This window comes from Rattus norvegicus, chromosome 2 (assembly GCF_021556685.1).
Source record: "Rattus norvegicus strain SHRSP/BbbUtx chromosome 2, alternate assembly SHRSP_T2T, whole genome shotgun sequence".
Lineage (NCBI taxonomy): Eukaryota > Metazoa > Chordata > Mammalia > Rodentia > Muridae > Rattus > Rattus norvegicus.
This window is the reverse complement of record NC_141535.1, coordinates 40,140,906-40,160,968: the sequence shown is the minus strand read 5'-3', so window position 1 is coordinate 40,160,968 and position 20,063 is coordinate 40,140,906. Positions and strand designations below refer to the sequence as shown.

Sequence of the window (20,063 nt, the reverse complement as noted above, 5' to 3'; positions counted from 1 at the left end):
AGAGCTCAGGAAGGGAATCGCGAGTCGCTTCCCGCGCCTCGTAGGCCGTGTGGAATCAAACCCGAGGCGAGTTCGTACCACGCCGGGCTGCGCGCTCCCGTTCCCGCGGACGGTTCAGACCCGCCCGCCGTCAGGCCGCAGAGGAGCTGGGCGGGGCCGCCTGCGGCCGGAGCGCGCGGGCGCCCGGCTGGAAGACGCGGGCGGCCGAGTGTGCGCAGGCGCGCGGCGCCCCGCCTCCCCAGCGTCGGTCCGGGCGGGCGGTGCGAGCCCTCCCACTCTCCCCCGCGCCGCCTCACGGCTGCGGCCCTTGCTTCACCCCGACGCCCGGCGTGCGCGCCTGCCCGCCCGCCCGCCCGCCCTCCCGCAGGCCCGGGGCTCCAGCCCGCTCGTCCGCCGCCGCTCGCCGCGGCCCCGCTCGCGTCCACGCTGCCTCCCGGGCCGGCGCGGCCGCGGGCCACCGCTGCCCCTCCCGCCGCCACCCCGCCCCCTCCCCGTCTGTTTCGCCCGCCCGCCGCCGCCGCTCCGGATGAGGTGATGGCAACGGCTAACTTCGGCAAGATCCAGATCGGGATTTACGTGGAAATCAAGCGCAGCGATGGTGAGCCGCGCCTCTGGCCGCGCCGGGCCGACCGCCCCTTTGATTGCTCTACGGGTTGTGGGGGCGGGAAGGCGGCGGCCCGGCGCTTTTGTGTGCGGCGCTGTGCGGATGAGGCGGGCGTGGGGTCCGCCCGGGCGCCGCTGCAGTGCGGGGCCCCGGCCGAAGGGCGGGGGCCGCTCCCGGGTTCGCGGTCCTCCGCCCGGGAGACTCCGTTAGGGCTGACCGTGCCTCGCACTGCCCCGGCTCTGCCTTTTGCGGGTCTCTGCATCGGTGGCGTGGCGAGGGCGGTAGCGTGGAAGATCGGGGGTTTCCGCACCGAGAGACCCGACTGGCAGCCAGAGGCCGTTGGGGAGCCATCCGGTTGTCTTTAACTGCTACCCGGTTGTCAGGCCTTTTTGCCTGTCCTCCCCCCCAAGCATGCTGCTTTCTTTTGCTGGTCCAGGTGCACAGAAGGCTGCACTCGACCATGAAAAGGGGTGGGGGAGTAACGGAAAGAAATACTCAATACGCTTCTCCAAGGTGATAATACTGAAAGGGAAGGAGAGGATGGAAGGAGGATGGACGCAGTCCACGGGAGACACTACTGAGAGGGAGGGTGGGGGTGGGCGACCGGATGTTGATATTTTCACACCCTCGGGAGGTAACTGAGAAAAGTGTAAGGCGAGGTGAAGAGACATGTTTAATTCATTTCTTTTAAAGACCCGTAGGCTTGTGGATGTTGCTGTAGGTTCATCCCTCTTTGGGGGACGGGGGTATTTTTGTCACTTCTAAGTGTAAAGTGAAAACCACCTATATTGTAAAGGAAATACTGAGTATAAGGGGATGAATGAAATTATACATGCTAGTGTTAGGAGTTGATTCTTGACTGCATCCCACATGTACCCAATTCCTTTTTCTTAATTGTGGCCATCCCTTACTTCAATTAGTATGGGCATGACTGTGACACACAGTTCTTGGTTTCTACCAAATTTGACCAAGTCACATCAGTATACATGGGTAGATTGGTTTTCCTGTTATTTATGATGCGTTGGAAGACCTTATATGGTTAATTTTTCCCCCTCCCTCTTTGCATCTGCAGTAATTTGGTAACTGGTAGGATTATTTTGTGTATGAGAAAATACATTATAACTTATAGAGCTTTAGAAGTTACCAAATGGGAAAGGGATGCTTTCTTTACTTGGATTGGAGTTTGCTTTATCAATTCTCTGCAGATTACTTTCTTTTAAATATGCCATTTTTCTTTTTGGTGAATGTGGGTTGGCTGTGTATTAACAAATATAGGACTTACGAGTTAATTTAAAACTTGAAGTATAATAAAATGTATGTTCTTCACAGTCTTAAAGGTCTTAACTATGGCAGTTACTGAAATCGTTAAAAAAATAACTCGATAGTCAAGAGCTCTCTGCTTCAATTTATCTGAGATGCCATTTGCTTTTTACTATGTATTGGACTTGAAGTAATTTTGGTTCTTTGGTGATTCTAGGATATTAGCTTCAGCCTATAGCAGAAATTGTGATACACAAAAAGCTTTATAGTCCAAGTTAGAGTAACCTAGAAAACATTTTCAAAAGTGTTCTCCCTCACCAAGTAGGGGAGTCTGTACAGTGTGTATTGCCCTAACTGACAGTGTAAATATTTACATGTCTTGGATGCAAGAGAGCCCAAGTAGGTAACTTTTTAAAAACAACATGTTTAATTTCTTGGTTTTGGAGACCTTATGGTCTCAGACTGGCCTTGAACTTTTTGTAGCTGAGGACCTTGAACAGCTCCCGCCTCCCGCCTGAGTACCAATTTGTGAGGTTCCAGGGATCAGGCATTCACCGGTTGAGCTACATTCTCAGTCCTAAAAAGTGTGTAACTTTCAAAGGAAATAACTGGAATTGAAAGTGTTCAATTTCATTTCTATGAGGCACTTCCAAGCCCTCCCTCTTTTTACTTTAAAGAGGCTGTTTTTTTTGCTTCCTTTATTGCAAAACAATAAAATTAAATAAATGAACCTAGTAGTTGAATAAACACTGATATCCTGAAAACTCAAATCACAGGAATAAATAAAGGCCACTTCAACCTGCTGTTAACCTAGTAATAGATACAGCACTGCATGTATGGTCTTTGTCCTGACCAGCTTTTCCTATCAGTGATAGCGTATAGTAAAAGATTCCAAAGGCCAAATCATAAACCAAAATGGGCCTATTCGTATCTTTGAAGATCCTACCAAAAAACGCTAATCCCAGTAAGTCCTCACTGATGATTGAAATCTGCTTGCCAGTGGGTGGGATTCTGAATTCCTATGTCATCCTGTATTGCTCGTGAGACAGCATATTTCCTTAAGCATTGATACTTAGAACTGTACTGCTTAATATGTTTTCAAACTATATGACTAAAGTAGACGTTCAGTGTAGAGCAGTGGCTCTCAGCCTGTGGGGGTCACATTATCAGATATCCTGCATATCAGATATTTACATTATGATTCATAACAGTAGCAAGATTACAGATATAGAGGAGCAATGAAGTAGTCTTATGGTTGGGGGGTCACCACAACATGAAGACGTATGTTAAAGGGTTGCAGCTTCAAGAACGTTTAGAGCCCCTGGGATAGAGAAGGCTTTGGAGGCATGGGAAGATACCCACACTTACTTCAACCAGAGCCAGGATATTGATATTATTTAATGGTCTTAGGAATTGCTTCAGTACATCTGTCATGACCCCACACTCAGGTGGGTAACAGGTGAGTGCTTGCTCATTTTTGGATGTTTGTGTTCAAATGACATTTAGGGCTGGTGAAAAGATTGAGCCTGATAATCTGAGTTTGGTCTCCAGGACATAGATGGTGGGAAGAGAGACCAACCCAACCCTTTCCAGTTGTTTGACCTCCACACATGCCCATGGAGACACAGACACAGAGAGGGGAGGGAAGGAGAGCGCACTTGAGAGCGAGCAGTAAATGTAATTTAACAAAATTTAAAGAACTTTTAGCCAATCAACTGGAATTTTATCAGGAGTGGAACCCGTCTGTCTGCTCATTTTGCACTACCACCTTTCAACTGGGGATCCCCTTACCCGTGGCCTCTCAGTTTGGGATCCTCAGAAGTGAGTGAAATGGAGGAATCTAAGGTCAGGGTGGTTTACTGGTTGTTTTGGTTTTGTTTTGTTTCATTATGCTTTTCCCTCTCTGTAGTATTCTGAAGTCAGATGTAGCAGGAATTTGGCTTTCACTCTAGAGATTGCTGTCAGTCACAGGCAAACTGGTATGGAATTGGAGGGTTGCTTAAAATAGATACCTCCGTTTTCTTGCATATGTCTTACTGTTACTTGATTCCAGTCCATTTGGAGTTCATTGACTCTAAAAACTACAGTTATACAGTAGCATAGCTAGATAGCCTTCATTTGGGAAAAATTATTTTTTAAAGCTGCACTATTAAAATAAAAGTTGTGTTACCAGTGACCGATTCCTCTTTAGGGGACTAGGCATAGCTGAGAAATTCTGAATACTTGAAAAGTGTAGCTGAGGTGGATATTGGTCTTTGGAGGTCTCCTAGTTCATATGTTATCTAATGGGAATTTTGAATTTTTCTTGGGAAGATTATTTAATTCTCATTTTATATAAATGGAAACTGAGTCACAGGGCAGCATGAGTAACCTGTCTAGATCATGTAACTTAAGTTAAGAACCTGTTTTGCATAACAGAAACCTGACTGCCCAGAATTACATGGAGAAAGGAATTCTGTCTTTTAGATGTATACAGCTTCCTGCAGCCTGCATACATTCTGCAGGTCAGAATGGAGAAAGTTGCCTCTCACTCATGGAAAAGCACCACAGAGCATTGTGTAGAGTCACACTCTGTGATAAATAATAGTTACTAGAGTGTCACAAATCTTTAAACTGGGAGAAAAATAGTCTTGTTTCTAAACTCTGAAAGCAGTGTCTTCACTAAAGCATCTGAGAAGCAGAGGAGATCCCCCCACCCCAGCTGGGGATCGAACCCAGGGCCTTGCGCTTGCTAGGCAAGCGCTCTACCACTGAGCTAAATCCCCAACCCCTAGGAGATGGGGTTTTAAAGGGCCATTAGGAATGCGGAACTTGGAGCAGGAGGTCTTACCAAGATGTTCAAATGACCCAATTCTTTACATGCTTTGCCATGTCTTCTACTAGTTCATCCTTCCATACCATCTTGCTGGCTTTTAATGAACAGTCACACTTCAAATAGTAAAAGCGGACAACATAAGCGTACAGTTGTCATTATGCAACGTTGTGGGAATAGGATGGAATGGGTGCTTTTGTAGGTTGGTCATTTCCTTTCGCAGGTGACTAAGGCAGCAGTGCTTTGGTGTTTCTAATTAGGCATAGTTGTTCATGTGCTTCAAAACATATTACTAATTGGGTTCTCACAAGGGCCATATGAAGTATAAAGAGCAGGGCAGGGAGACAATAGATGCAACATTTCATGGGTACAGAATCAGAATTTGCCAAGGTCACATGGTTCAAAGAGGACATAGCCCAGTCAGATGCTAACTAGTCATTACTAAGTGTAGCAAGTGTTTTTGACAATAGGAAGTTTTATATTTTGTGAATATTAATTTTCTTTTTGAGACAGACCCCTCTAACAGAATTCCCTGCACTAAAGAAGCTTAGACAACTATCAGTTTATAACATAGTTTAAAAATTTCAAATTGGTGAAATCAATTTCTAACATTTTATCATTTATAAAGGTAAAAAGTTAATTATTGAAGGTTTTTTTTTTTTTTTCTTTTTTTTCGGAGCTGGGGACCGAACCCAGGGCCTTGCGCTTCCTAGGCAAGCGCTCTACCACTGAGCTAAATCCCCAACCCCTTATTGAAGGTTTTTAAAAGTCACCTTTGGGGCTGGGGATTTAGCTCAGTGGTAGAGCGCTTACCTAGGAAGCGCAAAGCCCTGGGTTCGGTCCCCAGCTCCGAAAAAAAGAACAAAAAAAAAAAAAAAAAAGTCACCTTTGCTTCCACCAATATCACAAAAAGTACGTAGGTAGGTAGGTAGGTAGGTAGGTATCTATCTATCGACTGATCAATCGATTGATCTATCTAAACACTCCATTTTATGACAGATTTGTAGGAGAAGGTTGTATATTAATATTCATTGTCAAGTGCATATACTTTTTAATTTTGGAGGAAATAGGAAAGAGCCAGTTTGCTGTCCTTGCCGAAACATAGGAAAGCAAACTAGTGTGGAAACCCAGAATAGGATGAGGGGCTCAGGATGGATTCTTTGTAGTCATAAGTATACTTGCCATTAATACTAAATTGACCAGTTGGTTGTAGTGGTGTTGGCTTATTCTCTAGAATGCAGCACTCTGGACGGAAGCTGAGGCAGAAGAATCTCTGTAAGTTTGAGGCTAGTCTTGGCTGCATGGTGAGGCCCTGCATCAAAACACAAAACAGCAGCAAATGACAGTAATCTTTTGCAAAGCTCAGTTATTGAATTCAGCCACTTTCTGATTTCATATACATACTTTAGGCTCTGTAGCCTAAAGTAATTGCTTAAGATACTAGCTTTTTTGAGGTCAAAGTAAATTCTTACCTTAAAGACTAGACATTTAAACTCTGGATAAAAACTAAGTTTTATTCTACTGGTTGATTGTGGGAAAAATACAGCTTTCTTTCTGTCACATTCCAGCTTTTTAAAAAAAAGCTAAAGTAGTACTATTTCAGATATGAGAGTCTGAAACTGCAAAACCTGAAACTTTGACTATTTGATGTGATGTTGAAATTTGATACATAGTCTTATATGAAGAGTTGTGGTCAAAACACAGGCATATTTAAAAAAATTAAATTAACATGACTTTATGTGTGTACGATATATATATCTTACATCATATATATGTACATATGTACACACATATACATACACATGCATACACTTATATATATATACATGCATACACATACATGCATACATGCATACACATAATACATATACATGCATACACATAACATACATATATGCATATGCATATACATATATCTACACATATTACACATATATATACACATACACATATATACATATACACACACACACATATATATACATAAATACACACACACACACAGAGATGAACTTCAGGACAAGGTCTTCAATATATTTCACTGTGTGTGTGCAGAAGAGCATTTCCAGTGAGACACATTAAGTCTGTTTGGTTCAAAACTGAAGTAGACATAAGAGGGGAAGAGTGGCCAGTGCTCTAGTGTTCGGCTTATGGCACCGTATAACAGCCTATAATTCAGTTATGTGTGATGCAGCACCCTCAGGAATGCATGGTTGCACAGACATACATGCAGGCAGAAAACTTGATGACACTGAGAACCGGGCGTAGGCCTGCGAGATTGAAGAAACACATACTCGGGTCATTTGTGTTAAAAGAATGCTGTCCAGGCTTTACTGAAATCTCCTTATATACCAAAGGCAAAAGCCATGGAAAAACAATAAAGCAGGTGAAAATTCCCAACCAGGAAAACAGGAAAAATCTGCATGGTGGGAAGTCCCGCCTCCAAAACAGGCGTAAACAACTTCTTAACCACAGGCTGAAAGTCTCTGCAGGGGGAAGTTGTGTTAGCATAAATAGTTGTGAAATTCGAGGGTTAATAGTATCTAAAAGAGGAAAAATTTTAATCAATTGCAAACCATAAGCTACACATTGGCTATTAGTATACGAATTGAAAGCTTGAATTTTTAACATTTTAAAAACAGCAGCTACAGCATGTAATTCAATAATCTGTGCTGAAGCAGGAGGAAACTCAAGAGAATAAATGTGATCCAATTACATGTGTTGCCTTCTCATTAGATAACCAATTTGATTGCTGTTTGGAATAAGGTATGTTTCATCAGATTATTTTTCTAAAATACTTCCATGACTTAATCTTACAATTCTGTACATCTAGCTCTTTTTACTTTCTGTAAAGCTATTCAGTCACTCATCAGTTAATTGGGTAGGGGAGTAGAATTTACATCTCTCTTGGGAATATCAAACAAAGGCATAATTTCTTCTGTGGTGAACTTAAGGCGAGGTCTTAGCCGATTAACATCTTAGAAGCTTTTTAAAAATAATTTAAAGTAAACTATCTTGAGTTTTCTGTGCCACAGTTTGTTTAGGATATAAATGATATCTCAAATATTGAAAAGGAATATTGAAAGCTTTACTGGAGCAGCAGCTACTCCCCAAAATTTAAAGCACATTGTAAAAGGCTTGTAGTAAAATTAAAATGTCTATATAATGAATAATATACACTGAAAGATTCAAAGTCTTAACTTTTTGTATTAAAGCAGCGACCAAAAAAAATTTTTTTTTTACATAATGTAGGCCATAAGTGATTCCTTGAGGCAAAACTTTCCAATGGTATCATTTCATGGGCTTTCCAAAATTATAAGCAAGCTCACTAAATGAAAAACGTTTGCAATCGCTAGGATGTAAAGAAACAGCATAAAAACAATCTTTTATATCTATAATAATTCTATATGTATTTCTTGAAATAGCAGTTTGAGTAAGCAAACAGGCTGTAATGCTCTTATAAAAGTTTCATAGCCTCATCAACCCTTCATAAATCCTGTAACAATCTCCACCTGTTTGGTTTTATTTTTTCTTCCTTAATTACAAATATGTGTGAGTTAGAATCCTGAGCCTGTCTGTGGTCGAAATGTAAACTGTAGCTCATGTAACACTGGCAGTCATTAACCACAATCTTTAAATTTCCCTCGTAGCACCAGAGCACAACCATAACTTTGGAAAGCAAAACTCAACCTCCAACAAACCATCTATTCTCCAAAATCCAGTCTTTCCCAAGCACCAAGTCCATTCCTCATGCTTTAAAGTTTGACTGCCAATTCTTGCATATGAATCAACGATGGTGCAGGCTCTAATGCCTCAACAAAAAGACATTGCCCTAAATTCTTTTATAAGTCTGGTTTCAATGATAAGAATTATATTAAAATATTATCCCAATTTAGACCGCTTTCCCTGGGTTGGCTCATGCCACATATTGTCTAGAATGACCCCAGTTTTAAGCCAACTTTTTTTTGTTGTTGTTGTTCTTTTTTTCGGAGCTGGGGACCGAATCCAGGGCCTTGTGCTTCCTAGGCAAGCGCTCTACCATTGAGCTAAATCCCCAACCCCTTAAGCCAACTTTTTGATGCCAATGTTACAAATTTTTAACCATACCCAATAACTTAAAAGCCAGTAACCTATAACCAAGACATGTAGAGTGTATTACACATTTAAAACTTACCAGAAACAAAAAATGAAGTGACTACACATATCTTTAATATTTAGATCAAACACCATTTTTACCTTTTCTAGCTGTAATTTTAAGAGAAGCACCTTGTCACCTGTTGAATCCAATAATCACAGTCAAAGATTTTTCTAAGGGAAACAGCCATCAACTCCATTACCATAGAAGCTGTGAAGTTCCTGGTGCCTTTAGGATCTGCTAATGTAAACATTTAGCCAGCCCCCTGGGGAGCTTCCCCAGCAGACCTAGGCTCCTAGCTACAGGTGCAGGGCTCCAAAAGCCAATTGAAACTGCCTTTTATTTATTTGTTCCTTTCTTGAAAGGAGTTAAAACTAAATCAAGGGGTGAATCAATCAGCATTTAAAGTTTTAACCATTTTTTCTTTTAAACATGAAATACAAAACATTCAAGCAATGAGAAGCAAAACCCAGACATAAACTGACATACTTGGACAGCTTGGTGCACAAGGACAGACAATAGACATAGAGGGATAGAACTAGATGGTGTCCCACCCCCAGATATCCTAAAGGACCCAGAACCAGAAATAAGTACTTCTCCAATAGGAGCCAACAAGGAGGCAGAACGTCTCCTGCCCTCCTCCTGTCCCTAGGAGAGCTCTTAAAAAGCTTAAGCTCGTTTTCCTTCTTTCGCCAAAGCATCTGTGGAGAGTCCGGGAGCACTTTTTCTCAAACCCATTCTCTCTCTTGTCTAGGGTGTAAACTGTCTCTAGTCAGGGTTCAAAGGCTAAAAGCATCTATGAGAATTTACTTTGCTTCTCTAGATTTTAGCATAACTCTAAAAGAACACATACACAAAAACATTTTCACCACCATTACCTTGTCCCTTTTTACAATGTTTACTCACTACTAGCCCAAATCTTTATTTTTCTTTGTACATTCTTTCAGTTCCCACAGTCCTTCTGAATCCTGCTTTCTGAGGCCTTTCCTGGCCCATTTTCTCTAATTCACCCCTCCTTCTTCACCAGCCAGCTTTCTGGGACTATCTCATCAGGTTGTCCTCTTTCCCCGATCTCGGTGGGACCTCCATTTGACGACTTGTCTGGACACTGAGAACCGGGCATAGGCCTGCGAGATTTAAGAAGAAACACATACTCGGGTCATTCATGTTAAAAAAATGCCATCTGGGCTTTACTGAGATCTCCTTGTATACCAGAGGCAAAAACCATGGAAAAACAATAAAGCAGGTGAAAATCCCCAACCAGGTGAAAATCTGGGTTGTGGAATGTCCTGGCCCCAAAACAGAGGTGTAAACAACTTCATAACAACAAGCCGAAAGGCTCAGTGAGGGGAAAGAGTGTCATGGAACGTCCCAGCCCCATCGGGCTGAGAGCAGCTGCCAAGGGTGTAAACAACTTCTTGGCATAGCAGGCTGAAAGGCTCATCAAGGGGGAAGAGAAACACCCCAAGGTAGGGCTCAACAAACACCGGTATCCAGAACTTACACATAAAGGTAAATTTTTAAAAATTAAATAAAACAGAGGAATGAATACAGAAAATGTGGTACATCTACACAATGGAATAATAGTCAGCTATCAAAAACAATGACTTTATGAAATTCATAGGCAAATGGATGGAACTGGAAAATATCATCTTGAGTGAGGTAACCCAATCAGAAAAACACACATGGTATGCACTCACCGATAAGTGGATATTAGCCCAAATGCTCGAATTACCCTAGATGCACAGAACACATGAAACTCAAAAAGGATGGCCAAAATGTGAATGTTTCACTCCTTCTTTAAAAGGGGAACAAGAATACCTTTGGGAAGGAATAGGGAAGCAAAGTTTAGAATAGAGGCTGAAGGAACACCCATTCAGAGCCTGCCCCACATGTGGCCCATACATATACAGCCACCAAACTAGATAAGATGGATGAAGCAAAGAAGTGCAGGCTGACAGGAACTGGATGTAGATCTGTCCTGAGAGACACAGCCAGAATACAGCAAATACATAGGTGAATGCCAGCAGCAAACCACTGAACCTGAGAACAGGACCCCCCCCCCCCCCCCATTGAAGGAATCAGAGAAAGGACTGAAAGAGCTTGAAGGGGCTTGAGACCCCGTATGAACAACAGTGCCAAGCAACCAGAGCTTCCAGGGACTAAGCCACTACCCATAGACTATACATGGACTAACCCTGGGCTCCAATTGCATAGGTAGCAATGAATAGCCTAGTAAGGGCACCAGTGGAAGGGGAAGCCCTTGGTCCTGCTAAGGCTGGACCCCCAGTGAACATGATTGTTGCGGGGAGGGCAGTAATTGGGGGAGGATGGGGAGGGGAACACCCATATAGAAGGGGAGGAAGAGGGGTTAGGGGGATGTTGGCCTGGAAACCGGGAAAGGGAATAACAATCGAAATGTAAATAAGAAATACCCAAGTTAATAAAGATGGAGGGAAAAAATTAAAAATATCTTTGAAAATAAACATTAGTGTTTTTTCATACTAATCATTTAAGTGCTTCAGAATGCAAAAATTCTGTGAATGCTGCACCAGACAGATAATATTTAGAACAACATGAGCTGACATGCATGGACAGTGAGATCTGGCCTAATGACAACACAGAATGAAACAATATCAAGTCGCTGTTTGTTAATTGTGTAAGCTTTGGTTGTATTCAGAGAGTAAAATGAGGAGCAATTGCCCCTCTTAAAAGTTACACTTTGTCTGGGAATGTAGCTCAGTAGTAGAGTGCAAAACCATGGGTTCAATCATAAGAAATGTTGACTTGTCAAAGTAAAAGTCCTATTTCCATGGCTGAGAGTGTAGTGCAGTGGTAGGGCATTTGCAGGGCTTAGGTTCAGTTTCCCAACAGTGGAAAGCCGTGTTTCTAAATAGGGCCTTGTGCAGGCCTTTCTTATTTCTGGTAATTTTTTTCTCATTACCCATTATAATAAAACTTGCAAATTTCAAACATTTACTTCAGTGCAAAGTATTTTGGAGTATAGACCTTAAACGATTGTGGCATATCAAAATAATGAATTATCCTACTTCTGTTTTTTATGACATTTCATTAAGTTATTCTATATCATACATTCAGATGTATATAGAAATTCAATGCATAGGATTCTAACAAGGAAATAAATCATTTAATACTGTGACTAGTCCTAATAGACACATGCTATTCTCAGTGTACATCTGTGCTTTTTTGAGTTAGGTTCTGGTGACACTTCTGTGTCCCTCATGCTAATGCTTCCCTCAAGGACCCATTTTCAGCTTACTACAGCACCGTCATTCTTGATAGCCTGTGCCAGTTAGATGCATTGGCATTACTTGCCACTAGTGATGTAGTACTCTTTATTTTCTATGTTTCAACTTTGGTTTTAGTTTCAAAAGGTGTAAACTATACTCCAGTTTTAGGTTTATGGCAGACTGACCATCATCAGCTCCTGACAGCTGTTTTTTTCTTTAGGGAACCTGGGTTGGAGTCCTTATAGACACAGACCAAGGAAGTAGGGCGAGGAAGCCAGTAGAGTGTTCTATCAGCTGCTCAGTGACTGTGGTTTGAGAATAGGCTCCCTTCACCGTTGGCGCTAGTATTTCCCATGTATATTTTATTCACTTTAAAAGTCTTTCCCCTCTTTTGTAGGTTTTGGCATTAGTCTTTAACATATCTATGCAAAATTATTTTTAAAGATAGGATCAAGAAGGAATATATGTATGGTTAGATTTAGTGAACAAAGTGTCTACCTACTAGCTTCTGTCTTTTACACTTGCTGTTTACTTCAATTTCTTTCTTAAAAAGTCAACCCAAGCAGGAGGATCTTTTTAAATTGGAGACCAGACAGCTATAAAGTGAGACCCTATGTCAAAGAATTTTTAAAAGTCACTTGTTACTTTGGCAGTGTCTTCTCTACTTTATAGAAAAGGAACCAAGCCTCATACAGAGTCTAGTGTGGACCAAGATTATGACCCATTATTTTCAAAAAAGTTGGGTCTCCTAATGAAGGAGACCTGGCTAGACTTCATGGAGAGTAAGTGTAAATAGTGGAGGGTGATCGCCTGAGGGCTGGAGGAAGCAGCAGTCTAGCTCATGATAGGCACAGCATGGAGGAGGGTCCTGAGCTGCAAGGAAGCATGGGACTGTTGGTAAAGGGAATTTAAAATGTGGTGGACGGTGAGATGACAAGGGGGTAGTGCCTAGAACACCTTGTTTAAAGACTTGGAAACAAAGGGAACGTAAGATCTTGGCGTTAGTTTCTAGGACATTTGGAAAGTCCTTAATCTCCTGAAGCTGATAATAGGAGTTAGCCAGTGATTAGTGACAGATTAGAGAAACAGTACTATAGAAAAAGACAGTTAGCTTGGATAAGAGCATGGGTCTAGAGCAGTGATTAAGCAGCAGATGAGATGAAAACATGGCAAGAAGGACCTTGTCCTGTGGTGCTATCACCTGTGTTAATGAGTTTCACATTTGAAACGTTGGAGTGCAGCGTGTAAATATCTCTCCAGTTCTGTTTAATCAAGCTAATCCTAGTCATGAATACAGTGTAGAGTACTATAAAGCCTGGGTATGTTGTGACAACAAAGAGACTAACGCTGGCTACTTTTTGCCAGTGATATCTTTTTTTTTTTTCTTTCTTTCTTTTCTTTTTTTCGGAGCTGGGGACCGAACCCAGGGCCTTGCGCTTGCTAGGCAAGTGCTCTACCACTGAGCTCTATCCCCAACCCCTTGGCAGTGATATCTTAAATGAGTTTAAAGTATGGGACACTTCCAATAAATGTTGACAGGCAGTAAGTTTTAACAAATTACTTTGCCTTAAGACTGAGACCACTGTCAGAATTCCTGGAATGGAATGGAAAGGAAGAATTGCAGCAAAAAGCTTGATTTTTATCTCTTTAAAAGACAAACTAATTTTTAATTTATTTTATGTATATTAGTGTTTTGTTTGCCTGTATGTCTGCCACCCGGCATAGGAGCCCATGGAACCACAATTATAAACTATTATGAGCTGTCATGGGTGGAATTGAACCAGGATCTCAGCAAGAGCAGTTAAGTGCCCTTAACTGCTGAGCTATCTCTCCAGCCACTAAAAGATAAAATGTTTTGATTTTTGCAGTGGGACTGGGGTGTGGCTCAGTTGCAGAGTGCTTGCTTAGCACTGTACTTTCTGATTGACGTCCCCTGTCCTCTGCTTTCATACACTGGCTGCCCTCTTCAAACTTTTCTCTGTTCTTATTGTTTGGCTTATGTTTTCCTATGCTGGCATTTGCCTTCTCTCTTCCTTGAGGTTCAGTGTTTTGAACATTTTAATTGCTATTTGAAATGACTTAGAAAAAGGTAGATGAGTAGGCAGAGCATAGAGGGTTTGGGGGCAGTGAAATTATTTTGAATAGTAGACTAATAATGGACATTTTCTAAAATCTACAGAAGTTTTATCACTAGGAATAAATGCTACTATAAGCTAGATGATGATGTGTGATTACAAGTTAATTGTAACAGATGAACTTGATGCAGGATATTGATAGTGGAGGGAGAGAAGGAGGCATATGAGAAATCTTTGCTGTGAACTTAAAGGGAGAAAGGGATTTGCAAACTTTGTCTAGGCCTCTTTTGAAATCATGGATCAATTAATAGTAATTATAATTAAGAATGAAGATGAATTAAAGCATGGAATTTAGGTTTGCTGCTTTATTTATTTTTTGTAGAATCTCATGTATGGTAGTCTGGCTTTGCTCGAACTCACTGTGTAATGCGGATGACCTTGAATTTAAGATCCTCCTGCCTCTCCCCTCCCCAGTGCTGGGATTACAGTTATGTGCTACCACATCCTGTTTATTCAGTGCTGGAGACTGAACCCAAGGCTTTGTGCCTGCTAGGCCATTACTTTGCTGAGTTTTGTACATATGAAGCAGTTCTCTATCAACTGAGCTATACTACAACAGATTTTGTTTTTTTAATCACAGTTAGTCTCGCCTAATATAAGAGAGTTGAATTTGCTAACAAAAGATAATTTCAAATGAAATACGTGTTGTGGTGGGAAGGATTCAAACTTGTTTAACAATTGGAATAAATAAATTCTTGATTTTAGTCTGTGGACATAGTGAGTTACAGTTCCTATACTATGATGAATGGCCAACCTTGTGTCGTGAAGCATTGTCCTTGAGGTCAGCTGATACTCAATGTAAACCTGTTAAGCAGGGCAGGTCTTTGCTGTAAGACAGAAGCACATGAAGTCTGTTTTCTGCTGAAGTTTGGGGTGCAAACAGCTTTAAAGTTGTGTGGAGTTTTGATTTGGGATAATTTTACACGTAAAGCCTGTAATATACTGTGGGGCACTAAGTAGAAGTAGATATAAGGATTTACCTTTATTTAAGAAATGATGGGGTTGGGGATTTAGCTTAGTGGTAGAACGCTTGCCTAGGAAGCGCAAGGCCCTGGGTTCGGTCCCCAGCTCCGAAAAAAAAGAACCAAAAAAAAAAAAAAAAAAAAAAAAAAAGAAATGAGAAAACTTATAGACTCTTAGTGAGATAAATTTTAGTCACAAACAGCTCTTTGAAATACTGTTATTGGTTGTTAGGGTTTCTGTGGCTATGAAGAGACACCAATACCACAGCAGCTTATATAAAGGAAAACATTTAATTGGGCCGGTCCTGTAGTTTCAGAAGTTTAGTTCATTATCATGGCCGGAAGCATGGCAGTGTTCAGGCAGACATGGTGCTGGAAAAGGAACTGAGAGCTCTACATCTACAAGCAGTAAGAGTGTCACACTGGGCATGGCTTGAACTTTTGAGACCTCAAAGCCCACTCTCTAGTGACACACCTCACCCAACAAAGCCACACCTATTCCAATAAGGACATACCTCATAGAGTGCTACTCCCTGTGGCCAAGCATTCAAACGTATGATTCTGTGAGGGCCATTTCTCTTCGAACCATCACACTGGTTAAAACTTGTTTGTATTGTTTTAATAATAATAGTAATAATAATAATAATAATAATAATAATAAAGATTTGTCCATTGTCATCTATAGATTAACAGATGCTTAGCAACTGGATTGCCTCTAAAATTTCTATAGTTAAATTCGTTTTACATGCAATGTCTGTGCTGGGCATCAAAAGTCTAATCATTAATTATTTGTAATATTTCCATTTTCTTTCTTAGGGTTTAGTTTGTCTTACCCTTATAGATGTCGAAGGGGTGTGGGGAGGGGCAAGGGAGTTTCTGTTGTTTGTTTTGGTTTTTCATTTAATCCAACTAATATTTGTTGAATGACTGTGTTTCCTTTTAATCAGTACTTTGAATGAAGGAGAGGGCTTTAGGAAAGGTTATCATGTCATCAGCAACAAAATACTAAACAGCTGTTGTGTTTATTTAAATCTAGCTCTATAATTTCTTTCAAAAAATGGGATGCTAATCTCCAGGACATGCCCTTTAGGCCTTCCTGCTTACAAGACCCTTAAGGCAGATATTCTGTCATAAAGATTCTCATTGTCATAAACATGTGCTCAATTACGGCTTGGAAAGAGTGCTGAAATAATTGATCAAGTCAGGCCCTGGGCCAACCTCCAGTTGGCCGTCAGTTTCATAAACCTATTGTATAAGAGTACGTTTGGATTGTTGGTACTTTTCTCCCCTCACATAACCCTCCCCAAACAGTAGACATGTTCTTTACGTTGCAATTTCATTTTGAGTGGTACATTGCTCTTACCCTTACATATTCTTACGCTTTATTAAGAGCCATCATTTAAAGTAAGCAGAATTTCCTGATTTCCTGCTATCCCCAAGTTTTCCCTTCCCACCCTTTAAGGGTGTTTTATCTATTCTCTGAGAAATGATGCACCTCAGGCTTTAGTCCTAAATCTGAAGTATTTCTCACATAGTTCTCTCTATATAGGTAAGGTGAATTCTCTCTTCAGCCCAGGCAGGGTGGTTCTAGTCACAGACAGAGTGTTTGTATGTTATGTAGTGGATTACTGAACAACTCTACTTAAGTGTTTCATAAATACCTCAAATTTAGTGAGCCCATAATTGAAATAATCCCTAAATGTAGATGTATGTCTCACATTACTTTTCTTTCTTCTTTTGCCTAACTCTGAAACCTAGTTGTCTTCATTGGCTCTTTGCCCTGACCTCATATCCTATCCTGAATTGTCTTGACTGCCCAAGTATCCCTTTACCTTTCTATCTACTCCCCCACTGTTACTGTGATCAGGCCTAATCTGTGTTGCTGCTACAGTTTGCTGAAGGTTTCTCCACCTTTGCTTAGTTACTGTGTCTTGGTGAGCCTGAGCGCTCTGACCCACCTGCTATCATCATTCTGGCCACTTTGAATCATGGGGTATTCCAGACATGCTGGGTAACTCCTGTTCCTCCTTTTGGCCATTGTTAAGCATCCGGCCCTTCTTCATCCCTACCCTAACATGAATCCCAGCTTTATGTGCAGAGTCCCTTTTGTTTAATCTGTCAGAATGCTCATGAGAGTGGATTAACTGTCTAATTTTGTCTGGTCCACTCTATCCCTACTGTCTTGCAGATGGCTGGAACACAAGATTTCCTGTTTACTGAATCAGTGATTAAATGAAATAACTGTAGTATTATTTCTATATAAGTTTAAATATTCTAAAAAAAAAATGGCTTGTGTTGCTTATCTCCAGGCATAAAAAAGTAAAATGTATGACATGACAAAGTGCTGTGTACTATTGCTTTTAATATATACTTTAAATTTTCTTGTTAAGTGTAATTACTTATTTTGATTAGCAATATAGTCCTGTAGTTAACATTAAGTTCCAGAGAGCACGTTCACGTATTGAAAAGTCTCCATTCTTTGCCCACCTGTTTGTCTTTTCAGTAGACACTGTTACCAATTTCTAATTTAGTCCAGAGATTTTTTTTTTGTCTTTCAAGGAAGTGTGTGTGTGTGTGTGTGTGTGTGTGTGTGTGTACACAATAACTGTATACAGCAATTTAGTTTTCTGAGATGGACTCATTACTCTGCTGTGTAGCTCAGGCTGGCCTAGAACTCATGATAGACCTTTTGCCTCAGCTTCAACCTATACTGGGAATATGTGTGTGCCCTCCTGCTCCCCAGCGTTTGAATACATAGTGCCATTCTTTTTCATGATTATGTCTTGTTAGTAACTGAATATACCAGCGTTTTATTTACTCATCTTCTATTGATATGTACACTTGCACCTTATTTGTAGTTACTATATGAAGGGAGTATATGCATGTGCCATGGCATGCATGTGGAGCTCAGAAAGCAAATTGGGGAAGCTGGTTCTGTCCTTCCACAATGTAGGCACTCTGCAGATAAATAGCAAGGTAAATCCTTGGCTTTATTGGAAGGCAAGTTCCAGCAAACTGAAAATAAACAATTCTTTGACCACTGATTCTACTTCAAGGATTTTAATCCTTATTGATTTAATCTTTTTTAATTAAAAAAACAAAGGGGGCTGGAAAGATGGCTCAGAGGTTAAGAGCACTGACTGCTCTCCCAGAGGTCCTGAGTTCAATTCCCAGCAACTACATGGTGGCTCACAACCATCTGTAATGGGATCTGATGCCCTCTTCTAGTGTGTCTGAAGATAGTGACAGTGTACTCACATACATGAAATAAATAAATAAAGTTTAAAAAAAAGGCTAGCAAGATGGATAAAGTAGATAAAAGCAAAGCACTTGCCACCAAACTTGATAACCTGAGTTGGAACTGCAGGAAGAGACAGAGGAAGACAGTGTTTAACAAGTCACTTTGCAAAGAGGCAAAGTGTTGAGATCAGAATTCTATCTGGTAGGGAAGGACTTTGAAGAAAGTCCTTTCAGATACCTACTTAGCAACTGCTTAAGTAACATTCCCTCTGGAGACACCCAGACATTTCATCTGAGTATGTAAATATAAAATTAGAGATTCATAATGAAAACTATTCTTTGTTCTGAGAATGGATATTTATACATGCTTTTCGTCTCTCCCACCTGAGACACAGGCTATAATTTAAGTTTTATTAGCTTAATTTTAAAAGTCCATGCAACAAAATACCAAAATTGCAAGTAATGTAGTCATATTCTTATTAAAAATTTGAGGAAATTGCTCATAGTTTTCTTAATAAATAAGCTAGAAAAGTGTGTGTGTGTGTGTGTGTGTGTGTGTGTGTGTGTGTGTGTGTGTGTGTTGTATGTCTAGAGGTCAGGACAACTAGTAGGAGTTGTTCCACTGTGTGGTTCCTGGGGTTTGAACTCTGGTCATTTCCATATCGAGCCTTGTCCAAGAATCTTATATTTAAATTTATTGGAACACAAAGTATATTTTTGTATTTTTTATATGTGTATAAATATATGTATATATGTGTGTATATATGTGAATCACTATGATTGGTTTTTGTAAAATGTATATGATCTTAAATTATATTTTAAAATACAAATCAATTTTTGTCTTTTGAAGTGTATTATATCTCAAGTACAACCACTCGAGTTTACCAACTTTACCCTCTTTACCAAAGGGTTTGGAAATCACCACTATAAACAATATTTATAACTAGTTATTTTACTAATCATTTATTAATGATTACATTTATATATATATGTAAAATTTTTATCTTAGGTACCAAGGTGTTAATAAATGAGACAAGAGAAAAATTTATAGAAACATATCAAGAATTCATGATGAAATATTGTTACTTTTGGGGAAGATGTATCATTTATATACTCAAGTATCCTCAACCTTATAATTTGAATAATTACACACAGAAACATTGAGTTTGTAATTCTAGGTACATGATAAACAGCCACAACCCTCTTAAAAGCTGCTTGAATCTCAAAGAAATTTTTTTCACGTTTGTCTTTTAAAAATAAAACACACATACCTGCTACGAATTAAGTATTCTGCTTTTGAGTGCTTATAATGTGGTTTTGTCAGTACTCTTGATTGATTTATTTTGGCTCTTGCCTCTTGCATTTGCAACCAAATTATACTTTCTATGCTAGACACGGTTTGTGCTAGCCTAATTGGCTGCTGGCATTTCTTAGCCTCACAGCTGCTGTGAATTCAGCTGTAAACTAGGAAACATATAATAGGGTCCTGTTCTCAGCCCAAAAGGCAATTGTCAACATATGAAACCTGTTTTTGACAGTTTGATAATTATATGAACTTTGCATATCACAATACCAGTTTGAAGGAGTCATGCTGACTTTTAAGTAATTAGAACATTACTGTAGAGATATTTAAATAGAGTGAACATAAAATGACATTGAAATAA

The 20,063-nt window shown here is 40.3% G+C and overlaps 1 protein-coding gene across 17 annotated transcripts in view; it reads left to right on the top strand.

Moving 5' to 3' along the window:
• The first annotated feature begins 274 nt into the window (after positions 1 to 274).
• Kif2a (kinesin family member 2A) overlaps positions 275 to 20,063 on the top strand; it is a 63,433-nt gene continuing 43,644 nt past the window's right edge. For 10 of the 17 annotated variants that reach the window (XM_087635732.1, XM_087635693.1, XM_087635672.1 and 7 more), the window contains exon 1: positions 275 to 598. In XM_087635732.1, coding sequence (XP_087491858.1) covers positions 535 to 598 — 64 coding nt within the window. In that variant the 5' untranslated portion in view covers positions 275 to 534. Of the gene's footprint in view, positions 599 to 682; positions 1,118 to 2,920; positions 3,324 to 20,063 lie in introns of those variants that run through there. The other 7 variants (XM_087635747.1, XM_087635721.1, XM_087635683.1 and 4 more) reach the window with 6 other exon arrangements.